Below are 17,873 nucleotides of genomic sequence, written 5' to 3'. Positions count from 1 at the left end.
ATGTTGTATGCTGTGCACAATATTAAGCAAGCTTGATAAAAAAACTTATAAAATTCAAATTAAGTGTTCCTTCCTTGGCTATGCTTTGCACACATAATGACACTAGCCAAACCAGTTAAGAAACAAAAATAATTCTCAGCAGCTGCACCTGTTACAAAAAAAACCCGTCTGAAACTGAAAAGAGCACAGAATTATTCAATCACACAGTGTTCTGAAAGTGCATTTTCCACTATTCTGCACTTTAGATGAATGACTTCTTAGGTGCCACTGGTGACGGCACTGTATCGATACTTTTAAAAACGAGTATTGTATCCGGATACAACATTTCAGTATCGATACTTTTTTGAGTATCGATACTTTTGACAACCCTACATGGAGCAAAACATTTATTTCAAAAGGAAAAACAATAACTTTGCAGTCAAGTAGGTATCTTTTAGTTTAACCAGCATTGTTCTTCTAACTAGATCATTAAAGCTATAGTAGCTTTTTCCGGGTGGATCATCTAAATAATTGGTCCTCCTGTCAATCATTCTGGTGATATGTTTATTTAAGGCCGTCCTACGGGCTCGTCCCCATTTTCACTTACTGGTGGTGAGTCTGACATAGTGGAAAAATTTCAAATCTTCTTTTGGAAAGTAAGCTTGTATTAGCGATGCAAACAGCAACTTTTAAACAGAGCGTGCATGAGGATAAATGGGCTTATGCATGCTCTCTCACGTGTTTATTAGGCATTTCCTCTAGTGAGCGGGTACAGGGTTTTGCATGTGCATTTTTTTTATGTGGAGAGGGCAAGTCTTTTCAAAAATTTGCGAAAATCCTCCACTATACCTTTAATATTTTTGGAGCAACAAAGGCAGTGCCTGATCTAAAGTAAAGCGATATTATAAGAAATACATAGGAAAAGGGAGTCAGCAATTATAGTGCTTAAATTGCAAGAGTGAATCAAACATGAATGTTCCAGTTTAAGAATAAAGTTTATTCATGTTCTGCTGAAAATGCAATGAAATTAGATGCGTGGTCAGACACTGGTAGAAAAGCACTTTAAATAAACTAATATTTAAAAAAATCTAAGATACAAATATTTAATTCCCTCCACAGAATGACCTGAACTCACCATCATATCTGCAGTTGGTGAAATTCCCTCTTTAACTCAAATATTTTCTGTTTAGTTGTTTACCTGCTCGTTATGCCTTTCCAGCTTATCCAGCTGCTCCCTCTGATTTTTCTCCAGCTGCTCCATCTCCTTCTGATGCTTCATGGCCAGCTGGAAACAAACCAGAACACAAACATTTTATGACTCTGTTACTAAATTATCTGAATTATTACTTGATGCACAGCTTTAAATTGTTCTCATTTAGGTAGATTTTACCCCACATTTTACCCAATGCTTAATATATGTGTTAAAACATCTCCTCATAATAAATCAATGTTTTGTTTCTTTTTTTTTTTTTTTACAAACGTGATGCTAAGAAAGGAAATAGGTTTTATTATTATACATGTTGCAGACAGCGTACCCTCTTCCTCTCGTCCAAAAACTTCTTGGTGTTGCTGCTGTTTAGCTCCCTCACCCTCCTGAAGGACAAAAACAATAGCCGCATGTGAAAAACAGCTAATCAGACAGTGCTTTGACTTTAAGATCTGACAGACACAAAGCAGGCACGCCACGGGACGCACCTCTCTCGCTCTGCTTTGTTTTTGATACTCTTGTCTTGGCTGATGGCTTTACTGTTTTCCATTGACATCTTGGCCTGGTTGGCTCGCATCTCTTTGCTTTGCCTAAATCGAACATTTACACAGAATAAATGTTAAAAGCAGCATGGTACTTTTTCATATCAACGTGTGGTAAGATCAATTTTGTTAAACAGAAGTATACAGGATGTGTTTGCCACCTTTCATGAATGAGCTTGAGCTGCATGGTCTGCTGCTCTTGGAAAGTAGAGAGGAGCTTCTTCAGGTGCTCACACTGCTGTGTAACATGAACATCCTTCATCAGCTGCTCCTCGCTGCTGTGACTACTGATCAGCTCTGACCACTCCTTAGTGTGCTGCGCAGTGATGTCTTTAACCTGCACACGTACGCACGGCTTGGTTAACTAGTCACTGTTTGTCACACAGAATCATCTGCTTTGCAGAAAACCTTTCATACCTTTGCTTTATGATCTGTGCTGAGAGTTTGGATCTTATCTTCTGTCTCCTTCTTCAGCTCCTGGCAGTTATTCTCCCTGTCAGTAAAAACAGTAAGACTCAATGTCTGAGAAAATGCAGAAAGCAAAAACAGTTTGATAGATTATATTGACAATGTTTATGGTGGTTCCTTGCTTACCCTCGTTTCTTGATGGCTTTCTCTAACAGTTTCTCCAGATTAGCCTTTTCCTTCTCATGAACGGACACCATCTTATCCACCTGAGTGCAATGGGCTTTCTGCATTGAGTTTTGATCCTGTCAAGTCGATATATTTAATTAATTTCAGTGTTTTGTGTCTGTATCTTTTAATTCAATAGCTACATAAAAGATAGGCAATATATATGAGTTTCTGTTTATACTGAAGATTAATGCTTCTTTATATTCCTATGCTGCATAAAAACAGTAATACTGTGATAATTTATGATGCAGTGTGAATGAACAAGCAGCCGCTGTGGTCTCCATAGAGACAGCCGGTCAACACAGAACTTTAGCAAGTCTAATTTCTTCCAAAGCATTCATCACGTGGTCATCTCATGTTTGTTTATAAAGAGCTATTTGTGTTTATGTGAGCAGGCATAAAAATGATGAAGCATGAGATGAAAGGTTGCAGCGTTTCCCCTTGTTCTGCTTCTGGTTTTTCAGAGCTTCAATCACCCTCAGAAATAAGAAGCAGCCACTTTGCATTACCAACAAACTCCCACCTACCTTTGAGTGTTTCTTCTTTAAAGCGTTGAGCTCCTTCTGCTGCTTTTTAATCAGCTTCAGGTAACTCTGCAGGGGGAGACAGAGATTTAGGTGTTCTTGTGTCGACCATAACACAAGCTGACAATGAACATAGCAGTCTAGGACACTGGCTGCCCAGCAGCCATGTGGTGGGACTTCCAAAAGTTTTCCTATCCATTTATCTTTTCCGAATTATAACCTCAGACTTCAGTGTATTTCAGAGGGATTTTATCAGTATGTTTCTAAGTTTTACTACCTTACTGCAGGAACCAGGGCTAGATTCAGACAAAAGTAGGTAGAAACATTTAGTGATTTCTTTTATTTTTTGATGCACCCTGAACCAAAGGTGGAGTTTCGTAGTGAGATGGAGCTGAACATTTCTCACTGGTTGAATATCTTTAGCATTCTATTGCAATCATCCCTTAGTTTAAAGGAGAAGTTCGGTTTTTTACACTTTAAGCCCATTTTCTGTAGTGTCCAGGATGAAATCGAATGAAGGACACCAAAATTTTGACAATTGGTCCTGTCTCTGCTTTTTGGCTCATTTAGAATCAACCCCTGGCTGCTTTAGAATGGCTAGCATAGAGCATGTCCGATAATGTCCTTAAAACAACCTTAAACGTTCTTTTTTTAAAATATGCTACTCACCGTGTCGTCAGCGCTGTTCAATGACGTTCCAAAAAAAGTTTCGTAAAGAAAAAACGTTCCTGTAGTGTTTTATTTAGCATTTTGTAAATCCCATTGAGTTCTGTAGGAATAGTCAATATTCCGCTGCCACCGGAAACGGAAATGGGGCCTGTTTACACAGTTGTAGTCTTTTCGCTTCACTCTGTGTACTCCGACGTCGAGGTGCTAACGTCTCTGTTAAACACTTTAAAAAACTCTGAAAATGGAATACGAAAGGTGGATTCTTGATTCTCGACGTCGGAGTACACAGAGTGAAGCGAAAAGACTACAACTGTGTAAACAGGCCCCATTTCCGTTTCCGGTGGCAGCGGAATATTGACTATTCCTACAGAACTCAATGGGATTTACAAAATGCTAAATAAAACACTACAGGAACGTTTTTTCTTCACGAAACTTTTTTTGGAACGTCATTGAACAGCGCTGACGACACGGTGAGTAGCATATTTTAAAAAAAGAACGTTTAAGGTTGTTTTAAGGACATTATCGGACATGCTCTATGCTAGCCATTCTAAAGCAGCCAGGGGTTGATTCTAAATGAGCCAAAAAGCAGAGACAGGACCAATTGTCAAAATTTTGGTGTCCTTCATTCGATTTCATCCTGGACACTACAGAAAATGGGCTTAAAGTGTAAAAAACCGAACTTCTCCTTTAAGTAAAATATCGACACAAAGCGGTGAATAAAGTAGTAAACCATGAAGTGGAAATGGAGGGAAAAAGACATACATCACATGACAGTTCTTAGCTGCCTTTACTCAAACAACCCTAAATAACATCCAGTCCAACTAATTACCATCAGAAGTTACCTGTGTGTAGAATGATCTCAGTATTAAAGACCAAGAAACACAGTCAACAGGTAGGGAGGAAACCTAAGGCAGGTTTTAAGACCAATTCACACCCATAGGAACCTATTAACAATATCACACAGTTGCAAACAGAGCAGAACATGGCTGTCCATCTACCCTGACAGGATGTGAAAGATTAATCATTTTTGCAGAATGTATCAAACAATGCAGGGAAAAAAATGCCAATCCAAAAAAATAAGACACCGTTGTCAGATGAGACCAAAATCCCTTTTTCCAATGCAATGGTGGTTTTCTAGAGGGAAACCCACTACCTCCATGCTGAATGGGTTGGTGGCAGCATCATGCTGTGGGAATCTTTCAGTTCTTCTGGTATTGCAGTCCTGCCTTACATGTACTGTATTAATTAAAAAGTAAACATACACACAGGTGGGCTCTGTTTACTCACTGACTTCTGATTGTGAATGGTTTTATTTAGGTATGATGGAGGACAGTGGCTAAATAGAAAAGAACATTTATTTAGATTCTTGTAGATAACTTTAAACCCTTTGTGTCCCTTTTCATCAAATTCAAAACATGCTACTTGGTGTTGTTCTTCGCATTAAATCCCAATAACAACATTGAAGTCTGAGGTTTTAACACAGGAGATTGAGGAGCAAGAATCCATGTCTTCATTTTTATATAAATATCTCAGTCCAAGCTAGATCCAACCCTAACAATCACCATTAGACTTTTATGACTAAAGATATTTCAAAACTGAAACACAAACCTTCATTTGCTTTAAGTCCTCGATGCTGACATTTGGCACAAGTGCAGCATCTAAAACACCAGAAATACTCATCAGTGTGTAGGATACAAACGGGGTTCATTGGTTTAACAAATCTGTAAAAATTCAGTGTTTACCCTTCTTGTTCTCATTGGTGTTGTTTTGGGTAGAGTTGGAGGTCTGGGCCATATCTGAGCTGGCTTGTTGGACCACGCTGGCCTTCCCTGTGTCTCCTTTTCCTTTTCCCTTCTTGTCATTCTTTGAGCTTCCATTGGGAACATCTGCTATGTCATTCTGTTGGCCAGAGGAACCAATTACAAGAGACCTATACTATCACTGTAAGAAGGTATATATTCGTTAGGTGTACCGTGTCAATCCCCAGGGCCTTCATCTGGTCAGCTCTCTTCTCCGCTATGGTCAGAAACTTCTTTGGATCTGATAGAGCATCCACAATTGCTGCACACAAGAAGACACAACAAATGGCAGTTGAAAAAAAAAAGATATCCTTCAGATAAAGCTAAGCCTCATCATTTCTCCAAACAATTTCAAGAAATTATGAGCGGTGCTGCACTAGAAAGGGGGAGAGAGACGCTAATAGTCTCAGTAATGGCTCCTGACTCCAAGCCTCTTGGCTTTATTTAATGGCAACTCCGATTGTCCAACTCATTAGTATGCTTGTGCCCGTATGAAACTGTCTGCAGATGTACTGTCGTCATCAGCTGTGCCGTGCCGTTACTGCAAATGTTAAAGCTTTCCCACCCGGGGCACAGGATGAGAAGAGGCTTTCTATACTTTCTATTTCTCCCCTGCTCTCCCTGTAGGCTACAGACATCTCATCATTATCAGCCAGAAATAATCTGACTGCAGCTAAAGACTGCAAGTTGGGACGAGCAGCACCTGTAGTTTTCTGATGGAAAGTGAAATGTTTCAAGCAAATAACTGCAAACCATGCTGCCAACGAGCACGTGTGTGCTTCTGCTGCCCTCACCTCCGAAGCCGTCGGGCACGTATGTCTTCAGGATGATTTGGCAGAAGATGGTCGGCAACGACAGAGGGTTGTTGCCTTCGTTCCTCAAGGAGATGTGGCGGTAGCCCGCCTGCAGGCCGTCAAGAGGCAGGATGCGCTGCCCAATCAGCTTATTGTTGTCATCATAGACGGCGATGCGTAGCACTGCCAGATCTGGTAAGATTACCTTAAAGGTAGGGATGTAAGAAGCATGGTAGGAAGGGAGGAAAATATCATTTGTTTAAGTAATGGTTTGAGGTGAAATTAAAGGCAGATCAAAAAAAGGGGAACATTGGTTAGAGGCAACAGCTGTCTACACCTACGCTTCTGTTGTTATATGGTATGAGAGCGAACAACTCTGAGGTGTACTGGATACTCAGTGTCTTTGTGACAGCAGCATGTAAACAGTGACCATGTGGCATTACCTGCAGGTATTTGTGAGTGCGGACATGAAACGAGAAACCTGACAGAAGCTCTGGGTATGATGCTCCTCTCTGATAGCAGAGTGGAAGTTTATGTGTGTGAGAGAGAGAGAGAGAGGAAGAGAGTAAAGCAGCACTGCGGCAGGGTGTGATGGATGGTGTGTGTTAGAAAGCTGGAGTCACAGTCATGGCTGAGAGACTTCTTATTCTGCTGAGAGCAGCACTATTATCTCCACATTACTCCACGGCTTTCTGTCTCAGATCTTTCATTTTCCTGTTTATCCATTTTACCTGTAATTCTTTTTTCCCTTTTTTTGTTTCTAAATGTATTTTTTTATCCTTAATTCATTGTGTATGTGTGCAGAGACATAAACTAATATACACTCTGCATTTGGTTCCACAATGCTCAGGCTATGTTCTCATTTATTATCTGATGATTAATATATCTGATGCTCGACATAAAACCAGACCCACTTGACCTTTTTAGCATGTTAGAGATATTTGTCTTTAACAGGGAATCTGATCAGAGTTGATGTGAATGATGATGTTAAATACAGAGAATATAACAAAACATCAATAACAATCAATTATACCCATTTAGTTATTTTTTTTATTTAAATGCCTTATTCCTGTAAGAGCTTGAAAATAAAAAACACATTTGAGTTTTTTGTAAATTGATATTAAGTTAAATAGTTGTGCGAGGTTTTATCACGTCATATCGGCCCCTGACTTTGTATGGAAATTGCATCAAGAGAGACTTTGTGATAGTAGTGAACATCGTATTGTCCTCAAAAGAAATCAACAGAAAACGGTATCGAGATGAGGCCGAGAATTTAAAGCCTTACAGGGTACTGTAAAAAAAAAAAAAAAAGCTGTTGACTTTTAAATGGGGCTGCTATATATTCCTGCTGTGCTTTTCTATAAATTGTTGCATTTTCAAGATCTCAAGTATGGAAAACTGCTTTTGTTAGATATTTATTTCCCATCTCATTGTCTGAACCATAAACTCACGTAACTCATTATATTTTGTTTTGTGTAGCAATAAATCAGTGCAATACTTACTGATGTTACTTCTTCAATAACTCAGTGCAATATATATGTATATATATACTTCTTTACCCTGTATATAGCTAGCTCCTAGCTATAGAAAACATATTTATTGTGCAAGAATAAGGTCTTAGCTCTGTTACACTGGTAGCCAAGTAATCAACATTTTTTGTCAAGATTCACCTTGTGTTTTTTTGTGCAATGACAATAAAGAAAGTCTAAGTCTAAATATGTAGTTACCCAACCAGTTTTCTTTTTCCTTCCTTCCCCAGCTGTTTCTGCTTTATGTTATTTTAGAATTTAAGCCTTAAAAAATACCCATAGTAAAATCAGTACTTATAATATTTATAAATATATGAACTTCAACAGCATAACAGTACATAAGATTAAACTAGGGCAAGACTTTAGGTAGTGTAGTAGATCAGTAGTTTATTTTTTATGATTTTTTGGGGCTTATTTTTAAAAATGGACCAATAATAAACAGACAGCTTTGATTATTTAAGTATTAAGTTTTTATAGAAAAAGTGGACATACCATGAATGTGTTGAAATGTTCTAGGGGTTTGAATACTTTTTGCAAGGCTTCTTATAAATGGCTGATTCGAAACTTTTCTGGTTCCCTACCTTCCTAAAAACAAAGGGCTCTTCATTGTAGGCTGGATTTAGTCCGTTGTTCATCACCATGCGTGTGCGGAACTCTTTCCGGATGGTATCCGTTGGCAAACCATACATGTCAACTTCAACATATGTGCCGATTTTTTTGTCTGACAAAAACTGTCCAGAAAACACCTGGGAGATGTCAGGAAAACGGGATTAGATTCCGATTTTAAAATAACAACGATGCATCAAAGCTACCAGAAATGCAGGAAATGTCAGTGAGGAGTCATGATAACCATGCACCCGTCTTCCTAGAAGCTCACCTGGACGCTGCAGGTTGCTGCAATGACGCCATCCACCGGCGTTTCTGAGAAAGGGTCAAACGTCCTGTCAGACCGGCGCATGAAGTCAGGCTTCAGCAGGTACCTGAGTGCAGGAGAGAGTTAAAACTACCATGATAACAGAAATTTAAATCAACTGAATACTGATAAGTCAGAAATAAATATCTTTTTACATGTTTCTGCAGATCTCTTTACCATTTCAGGCAGAATAAAAAAGCAAACTATAAGTGAAGGATACTACACATAATAAAATATTAATAATGACATTTGTCTGCAGATGCCCTGCCCTCTTTACTGATGACACTCCTAGAATTAGCAGTAAATCCATCCCCTCAGGGACAGTATTAGTCAAGGAGTGGAGATGACGATGGGAAGAGGAAGATGTAAATGAATGCAGAGACGAGTGAAAAGGAGCGTCCTTTTTCAAGGCACTTATTGGCTCTCAGGGGTAGATAGTAGCTACTGGCAATAAGTAATGAGACGTGACAAGTTGTAATTGATGAGCCTTGAAAAGGGGGGGCAGATAGAGGGACTTTGCTCACCCGCAGCAGCCGTTATATTCAAACTTTCCTTGGTTCAACTGCATGGCCAGATCTGATGGAGCAAACAGGAGAAAAGAGTGTTAAAAATGAACATTATACAGAAAAAAAATATATATACAGTACATATATAAGGAAATCTAAGTCTGTTTAAAAAATGCATGAAAACAATAAACCAGTAAATCTGTAAATGTTTGGTTTTCTTTGGCTGAATACAATATATTTTTCCATTTTATAACATCATCTATCCCCAGGAGCTCCAGTTCCTGTGTTAGTGGCCTCCAGCTCTGCACATGGCCGGCATGCAGCTGACCATATGGTCAAGATGACTTTTGCTTCTGGACACAGAGCAGCAGCTGCTTTCCAACAGCTATAACTCACAGTATAAAGTTGTTTGTTCACAGTAAAAAAAAAAAAATACAGGTGTACGGTCAGAGGCTGATATTCAAACAGCAGCCAGTTGGAAGCAACCAGTATGTTTAAAGCATCTGCATGCTGTTTGGTTTCATATTTGGAAAAAAGCTTGAACATAATGCTGTAGGCCCTGCGGCACTCTGTAGCTACAGATGTGAACTTGGATTTAAGAATAGAGGAGATGAACATCCATGCATGTAACTTGGGAAAAAAATGGAAGCAAAAGTAAATGCAAAATATCATGTGCATTCCCATACTAAACTATTTATATTCCTTTAACTATCCCATATTTTCTCATAGTACGAGTGCACACTATAAAAGTATTTCAGTGGGATCTTATGGTGGCTGACCGAACCAAATAAATGAATAACTGTAACAATGAAGAAAAAAAAGAATATTCGGGTTTTGTTTAATAACACATAAAATCTGCAGCATCTATTTGCATTCATCCTCCCTTAGTCCATATTTCTGCACATTTAAAGACCTTAATTCAAGCATCATTGACCTGATTAACCAGATTAACATTCGGCCCAGGTTTTAAGTCTTCTGCAGCATCTAAAAGCCACTTTTTTGTCCTGCTTTCACATTGTATTCATATCAGCTCTGACCAGCTTCTCTGCTGCTATTATAAATTAGCAACCCAAAGCATGACACTGCCACCACTGTGTGTCAAACAGCACCTTTGCTATAAACTTGAGACAACTGCTTTCTAGCCACTACATCATAAAGACCAACTAGATTTATTAATTTAATTACAAACAGAGGGACTGTATGTATTTATTTAATAATTATTTATTAATTTATTTTGAGTTATCAAAGACATGCATAAAAATATTAAAGTTTGAAGACTTGTTAAAATAAAATGAGAACATTCAAACAGTAATGCACTGAAAACCTTCAAATAATGGATAAATATTAAGTGTATTATTGTTTATTAAGGCCTGCTGACATAAATGACACCATTCAGTATTAAAGATATAATGCAATTCATAAAAAAAAATGTTTATCTAATTATTCCAAACAAAATCTTAATCAGATTTTAATTCAAACTAAGTGAATTTAACCTTCCACTTCTTTTATTTTCATTTCTGCATATCGTTTAGCAGCTTATTAATCTGTCCTTTGTGTATTAGACACCATTGTATCAGAGGCACTTTCCTAAATAGGGGAACAATGTGCAGCAGTTGCATTGTGCGTGAGGTCAGCAGTCCCATGTTAAACGCCGTGGTACCTGGGGTCTGGAAGTTGAGGGAGACCATCTGGCAGCCTGCGTTCCAGAAGATCTGAGGCATGTAATTACTGGAGTCCACCCTGCCTCCTTTGGGGTAGATACGGCTCATCTGACGCTTGTTGTAGCTGCACTGATGCTCAGGAAAATTTCAAGTGATTTAAAAAAAAAAAAAAGGAGGAGGAGCATTGTTGTTGCTGCACATGTGAGTGTATGTCTGTAGGGGGGGGGGGTGATGTGTGTGTGTTTGCATCTCTTCATCAAACAGACTGTAGGGCTATTTTTGGAGTGAACGCTTGGGACAAGTCGTTCCTCTGAGGAGCAGGAAATATGCATAAGTTCATCTGACCCATCTACACTATTTAGAAACACTAAGCTTGAGAAGCTACAAGTTTGCCTTTTTACAAAAAAAATCTGAAAAAGACATGGACCCAAATATGGTTGAAAACCATTGTGGCTCATCTGGAAGACATGATGTGTGTGAGCTTTATTTATAGGCTGCAGAAGCTCCTATTATGCCAACTGTAACATTACTGGGTGTTTATTATTCATTTTTTTCACATCAATCTAAATGAAGAATGTTCTCAGAGAGGCTTGGAGGATACTTGACGAACTCGATGGCGTTAGTCTTCAGATAGCCCAAGCCCACTGACTCATTGAAAGAGGACATGTTGTGGTGAATATTTCTCTCTGAAACACAGGTGAAAACAATTAAATAAAGTTTTTTTCGTTGGACTCAATGGCTGTTTTGTCTTGTTTTTGGCTCACTATAACAATGTACAGAATAACTACAAATACATTTGACCTATAGAAGAGAATGACAAGTATGACCCTCACCTTCTGCCACATCGAAACCCTGAAACTTAACCGGCTGTGCATAGTTGACCATAGCTGAGAGATAGGGGTGGATATTTGTGGTGGCTGACTCATATTTATATTGAGCTATTAGAGCCTCTTCAGAGTCCTCTGCCACTTCTCCACCCTACACCGGACAGAGATAAGTTTATTATATTTATTCTCATATATCTTGCTTTAAATTCCTACAGAAAGGAGAAACATTGTCAGGTACTTGCCTTCTTGTTATTGTCTTGGTCAGATGCCTCAGAGATATCGGTGGCGTCTGTTGCTTCAGAAATCTCTGTTACCTCATCGTCAGGTACCTGGACAAAGAACCAGAACCAAAGCATCAGTAAGTCCTACAAAGATGGCTGGTCTTACTTTTCTTTCTGTGACGTACAGTTAGTTTAGCAGCTAAATCATTTAAAACATGTATTCTTAACTGTCTGGTACTGTCTGATGGGACCTAGGAGGACATTCATTACCAACAACTGTTAGGTCTCACTTGTTCTGTAGTTTTAGGTTTCATTTATTTTCTAAAACAAACACTGCAGTCCTGCCGCAGCTGCATGGATGATTTAGCTGAACTACAGCTGTGGATAACAGGGGCACGAATCGAATAAATTCTTATTCCAACTTTCTACTCAAGTTATTTATTTTCATAAAGTACATTATATGGCATGAGCCAGATTTCCATTAACTATGAACATAACCTTTGAGAATATAAAACTCAGCTGTACTAAATGTGAAACTAAGAAATTAAACTGAAGAAACAGAATTCAGGGGGGATTTGGGGTCTTATTTTTTATAAAGTAACAGGAAATAACAACAATAAGCCCAAGTAATCAATAGTTGTTTGTTGATGTTCATATTTTAAGCTAACTATTTTGTTTTCAACAATTTTTATTTTATTTTTTTGTTTACCAAAAATGACAAACTATCTTCCTCCAAACAATTAAAATTACTCCTTTTATTGATCATTTAAATCAAATATTAAATTACTTGAAATTTAGGGTCTATAAACAAATGAAACAAAACAAAAATGTTCTAGGTCATAAAGCAAATGAAAAATCCTTTTTTTTAAATAATGCCCTTTCTTACTGGGTTGGTAGAACAGGCATATTGAGACGCCTACATGCTATACTACTGTTGCGGATATAAAGAGAGTTAAATCATAAAAAAACACGTTTCAGATATTTAGTGTTTTGGTGATACTCCAACTGTTTTATTTGTCTCACTGTATGTTACTGAAGCTAATCAGAAAGCATGCTGAGCCATTCATGAAATGAATGAGCAGCTTTCTTTGTGTAAATCTGTTCCTCATGGTTTCGTTATTTAAACAGACTGACCTTTTTGATGCTGTTGCTGCGCTCTTCCTCCTTCCTCGACCTGATGGTGTTACTCTGGGAAACACTGTTTGCCTCTTTGTCACTGGTGGCTTCTGTCAGACTGCTGGGAGCCTCTGAATTCAGATCCTTCTCCTCAGCATCTTTTTCCCCTTCAACACCAAATAAAATGTTGTCTTACTTACATTTACTCAAAATGTATTTCAACCCGTTATCTTTTCTGTTCCTGTTTGTACACAATATCAGACATTTTTCTCTGAATATGGATATTAAAATATCCCTTTGAATGCCTTCTTCACTAACACACATCTTCACTTGGACACAAGCCGCTTAGCTAGCTGCTCCTGGGCTAAATGCTTTTCATAACTATCAACAAGTTTCTGGTTTTTGATCACCAATGTCCAGTTTTGTCAACCAAACTCTTATTTCAGGTATAAACTAAAGGTTATTGTGTTTTGCATCAACCCAAACCTCCCATAAATTGCGGCACCAGTGTCACAGCTGAAAAAGAAAAGTTTGACATGTTCTGAAACAGAAAGACTTGCTTTAAATTTAACTCCGACAAGACAAAGATTGACCTATCGAAGCACAATCGCAAGCAGATCATTTTATTGAGTCATGAAGAGGCTTTTAAATCTAAGAATAGCCAATTTAATGTCAAGCATAGTGGGGATAGAGTGATACTCTGGGGTTGTTTGGCTGTATGTCATACTTATACATTAAAAACAGTGGATGAGCCACTTTAAGGGGCCAGAGGATAAACGTTGTAGTCAATAACTTGACTAGACTGGCTTCAACTCCTGCAGCATTTAACTTACTAGGAACATTTAGCATTTAACACAAAGATGAAGTCAAGTTTCTATTCAGCTGACCGTTCTCTGTATCGTCCTCAACCTCCTCTCCCATTATGATGGCAGGAGTGTTGGTCTCGCCTGCCTCCATGTGCTTTTTTAAAGCCTCAAGCTGCCCTGTGGAAAAATACCAAAGGGTTCAAAATCCCAGTTTCTAAACATAACAGCATGTGGACAAATTCAAACATATCTTTAACTGTATACGTACTCTGCTCAACTTCGGGTTTTAAACGTTTATTCTTGATGAGGATTTTTCTCTTCAGGTCATTTGGAGAGGGTAAGGGGTGTCCAGGATCCATCTTAAAACAAGTCAGACAGAGAGAGATTGCACAATTCTATTTTCATGACTATGAGCTGGTTGTTATACACGATGAGAAGCAATTTAAATCCTAAAGAGAGACACTTTACCGGGTAGTTCTCCAGAGGCTGTCTGAGGAGGAGGTCGCCAAAGGTCTCCTCACAGTACTTGGCCATCTTATATTGCTGTAATTTACTACAGTTAAACAAAAAAATTCACATTGAACCAACTGAACATCGATATGTATTTGACATGTCGGTTTGTATTGATTGAAAATATACCTGCAATGATTTTCAAAAGACAAAATAACAGGATAATCTGATGTGACAAACGCTGTATCCCTGATCGCTTGGATGACATCCTGTGTGTAGAAAAAAAAAGGAGAAAAGAAATGTAGTTTCACTGTATGAACACAAGATGGCAGCAAAATGTTACAAGCTGCCACAGTAGGTAAAGTTCCTTCTCATTTCAGTATGTCACGCCTCTTCTATTCTGCTTTTTGCACTTTAGTAAAAGAAACATTTTCATTTAGAACCTGGGTTCTGTTCACATATTTTTCACAATGATACATTGAAACCTGATTTATATGAAGAAAATAAAAAATCAGACCAAACATCTGTTGGAGTTCAGTGAGGTTTGCTATAACTATACATTTTCACATATATGACACGGCAGAAAATGTTCAAAATTTCTCTTCTAGAATTTCTCTTCTCTCTTCTAGAATTCTATGATGGTTGGATTTCCCATGTTTATACTTGCATATTTTTGCTTAAACAGATAAACCTTGTAAGTTTATTCAGCCTTGTCCAGAAGGATTAACCAGAGAAGGTAAGCATGACAATTCATCTTGATATTAAATTTTTTTAACGTCTAGGCTCTGAATTTAATGCATATATTTTGAATAAATAGTGCTCACATGATGTCCCCCTTCCTCTGTGGAAAGAACTATTAATCTGGAAGCAGTTTTCCACTTCACTGATCGCACATTATAGGACCACAATGGTTAAATGTTTTTAGGTTTAAGGGTGCAATTACAAATGTGACAAAATATTAAAGAAAAGGTTTAATTCAAAGCAAGTATCAGAAAGCTCTGACAGCTGAATATATCAGAAAGTAATGCCCTGCTGTGGGTGTTCACCTTGAACAGGATGTCTGTGCACATGGCCTTGCCATGAGTAATGATGGGTTCCTGGTCCTCCCCTTTGCCATCCCAGCAGTCCAGCTCCACACATCTAGTCCATAAACAAATAGAAATCTCACTGAAGTACAAAAATTACACATGGAGAAGTTCCAAAATATTAACAGAACAGTAGCTATTTGGACTATTTGATGAAAGACTGGGACTTATTTGTGAAGTCAAAGACATTCAGGAACATGAGAATATCCAGCAGAACTATTGACTCAAAGGAATCTCTTAAGTAAAGCAGGTACTGGTCCAGCTAAAACTTGTTTGTGCAACAAGTTAAAATATTAATGAAGAAAATAAAGTGTAGCATTTTTCTTATAGTTTTAAGTTTGTAAAATAATTGTTTCCAGTGTATCAAATCAGAAATCTGAGTAAATTCTGCTTCTGAAATGACTGAATCACTGAAACATCCCAGCCTCCGTATTCATTGCAAGAGAAGACCAACCCACTAAAAGATACCTGCATCCAGACAGGAGGACCTGGCGGTACATCTCCACCGATGACTTCCCTCCAAACTGTCTTCCTGTCAGGTATGTATTGTGGGAGGAGCTGATAAAGTAATGAGCCAAAGGCTGATCCATGTCTTGGTACAGCTCTAGCCTGTCCAGGAACACTGGAGCATTTTCATCTGACATTAGGTACCGACAGAACCCGTCACTTGACATGTGGCCTGAAGGAAGAAGACGAGAGGGAGATGAAATTTGGTGGGAACAATATATTAATACTGGGAAGGAGACTTAAAGCAGTAACAACAACAAAAAAAAATAACAACAATGTATTTATTTCAGAAGAAAGAATTATAGATGCACAGCTTAGCCTGAGGACTGGAATCTCCAGTTTATCATCAATATGTGGCAAATAACTGAGTGTTGCCAGTATAGCTGTTACCATAAGATAAATTAAACCAAAGCCTCAGTTCAGTAAATAACTATTAAAGTCATTATCTGGTCTGACTTTTTGTACCTTCAAGGTTGCACAAGCAGATGGCAGCAGAGGCAAAGAAAAAAAGTATCTACCTCCTGTTTTCATTATTGTACCTTTTTTCTTCAGCTCATCATCCCTTTCATATTTATCGATAATCTGCATGGCTCTTTTTGGGTCATAGAACGGAAAAAGAATCTCATTTAACCTTGGGTCCCGTTGGTTCTGCAGAGTGACACACAAGCACAGGTGTACATGATTTGGACACAACGTACAGACCTTGCCAACCAAAATCAGATCTAATATAAATACTTCATGATGATCCTTTAATTTACCATTCTTGTCAACTTTTAGTAACATTCAGGCTAAAGTGAAAATGATTTACTTTTTAGGGTAAATGTTGTTTAAATTGTAGAAAAGAGATAAATAAATTCCTAATTGAAATATAAGTATGAACTCTATTATTATATTCTAGATTATTTCAAGTCAAAACAAATCACTACAAATCCAAGAAGTGCAGAGTTAAAATGATGATTCAAAACAAGGCATTCATATGTGCTCTAAGGGTAGAAAGCAGCTCTAATAAGACATTACAGTGCAGAGAGCATTCTTATAGCCAAAGTGGGAATTAATCCAGCTGAGTCCAGAGCATGAAGCAGCACAGAAGGGACTGGACAGCAGATGCAATGAGCAGGTATTCAGCCAAGCACAGGAGACGCACAGCAGGAAACGAGATGAACCAAGCCGGACGCAACAGGATGGAAACCTCTCTCCTCCTGTTGTCATGACAACACCAATCAGACAATGGGAGGCAAATCTTGCTAGGGGAGAAAAGGGGGGGACGGGATGAGAGGAGTGCATGCAGAGTATTGTAGCTGGTGGAAGTTGCCCTTCCAGGCTAACCGAATTTCGCTTAATTTGGTTCTAACGATGGGCGACAGGGTGAAAGGCAACTTCTACCCACAGCAGGAAGGGTGGAGAAGGGAGGGGGGCTGCAGAGAGGGGCTGGCTGAAGCCAAATACACAGAGAAGTTAATGAATGATAAACAGCTTACTTCATTCAGAAAGCTGACTAACTGGTCTACAGTTAAATAATCTGTTTTGTTTCCATTGCTGCAAAGGAATTATTGGAAAAGAGAAAGATATTGTTATAATTCTTTAAAAACGGACATCCACACACTCATTCACACAGTCGGTTAAAATGAGAAAGTCTTCCACTTTTGGTCTGTTAAACAGTTTTCTATTTTTTTTTTTTTTTTTGTCTGACTGTTTTCATTAGGTTGATCCTAATAGAAATTATGCCAAACTGAAAGCAGGTTAGGCTGTCCAGGCGTAGTTAGTGTAGCAGGAGCAGAAACATTTAAACCAATTGGATCCAATCCATTCTAACAGTTTTTTTTTTATTTTACAGATCATATTGTTTAAAAAAGTTAACAACAGGTCTTCTTCTGATTGGCTATATTCTTTATTGTGTTCAAAACCAATGACTAAAGCAGATACACAAAGCAGCATGCACACTGGTGTGAAATAAAAGAGCTTACATTTTCTTGAAGAGCTCCTCTATATCTGTGCGAGGGCAGATCTTCTGGGTCAGTGCGTAGAAAATGTCAAAGGTGAAGTCTGTGGGTTCAATCTCATCATTCTGCAGCGATATACAGAATCCCCTTTCAACTTTGAGAATC

The 17,873-nt window shown here is 38.3% G+C and overlaps 1 protein-coding gene across 4 annotated transcripts in view; it reads right to left on the bottom strand.

Moving 5' to 3' along the window:
- LOC119784187 (1-phosphatidylinositol 4,5-bisphosphate phosphodiesterase beta-4-like) overlaps positions 1-17,873 on the bottom strand; it is a 90,676-nt gene that overhangs the window by 5,345 nt on the left and 67,458 nt on the right. For 2 of the 4 annotated variants that reach the window (XM_038286133.1, XM_038286135.1), the window contains exons 11-38: positions 17,733-17,833; positions 17,247-17,304; positions 16,308-16,416; positions 15,730-15,940; positions 15,223-15,316; positions 14,366-14,445; positions 14,195-14,279; positions 13,995-14,121; positions 13,808-13,903; positions 12,939-13,087; positions 11,826-11,912; positions 11,590-11,734; positions 11,358-11,442; positions 10,756-10,880; positions 9,114-9,165; positions 8,554-8,656; positions 8,258-8,422; positions 6,148-6,352; positions 5,527-5,615; positions 5,297-5,453; positions 5,163-5,212; positions 2,889-2,954; positions 2,323-2,438; positions 2,146-2,221; positions 1,890-2,065; positions 1,675-1,776; positions 1,515-1,572; positions 1,178-1,264 (exon numbers count right to left, since the gene is read on the bottom strand). In XM_038286133.1, the coding sequence (XP_038142061.1) occupies positions 1,178-1,264; positions 1,515-1,572; positions 1,675-1,776; positions 1,890-2,065; positions 2,146-2,221; positions 2,323-2,438; positions 2,889-2,954; positions 5,163-5,212; positions 5,297-5,453; positions 5,527-5,615; positions 6,148-6,352; positions 8,258-8,422; positions 8,554-8,656; positions 9,114-9,165; positions 10,756-10,880; positions 11,358-11,442; positions 11,590-11,734; positions 11,826-11,912; positions 12,939-13,087; positions 13,808-13,903; positions 13,995-14,121; positions 14,195-14,279; positions 14,366-14,445; positions 15,223-15,316; positions 15,730-15,940; positions 16,308-16,416; positions 17,247-17,304; positions 17,733-17,833 (3,054 nt within the window). The remainder of the gene's footprint in view (positions 1-1,177; positions 1,265-1,514; positions 1,573-1,674; positions 1,777-1,889; positions 2,066-2,145; positions 2,222-2,322; positions 2,439-2,888; positions 2,955-5,162; positions 5,213-5,296; positions 5,454-5,526; positions 5,616-6,147; positions 6,353-8,257; positions 8,423-8,553; positions 8,657-9,113; positions 9,166-10,755; positions 10,881-11,357; positions 11,443-11,589; positions 11,735-11,825; positions 11,913-12,938; positions 13,088-13,807; positions 13,904-13,994; positions 14,122-14,194; positions 14,280-14,365; positions 14,446-15,222; positions 15,317-15,729; positions 15,941-16,307; positions 16,417-17,246; positions 17,305-17,732; positions 17,834-17,873) is intronic. The other 2 variants (XM_038286134.1, XM_038286136.1) reach the window with 1 other exon arrangement.

Source organism: Cyprinodon tularosa, unplaced genomic scaffold (assembly GCF_016077235.1).
Source record: "Cyprinodon tularosa strain WSP-4 unplaced genomic scaffold, ASM1607723v1 ctg22, whole genome shotgun sequence".
NCBI lineage: Eukaryota > Metazoa > Chordata > Actinopteri > Cyprinodontiformes > Cyprinodontidae > Cyprinodon > Cyprinodon tularosa.
This window is presented reverse-complemented; position numbering and strand designations above follow the sequence as displayed.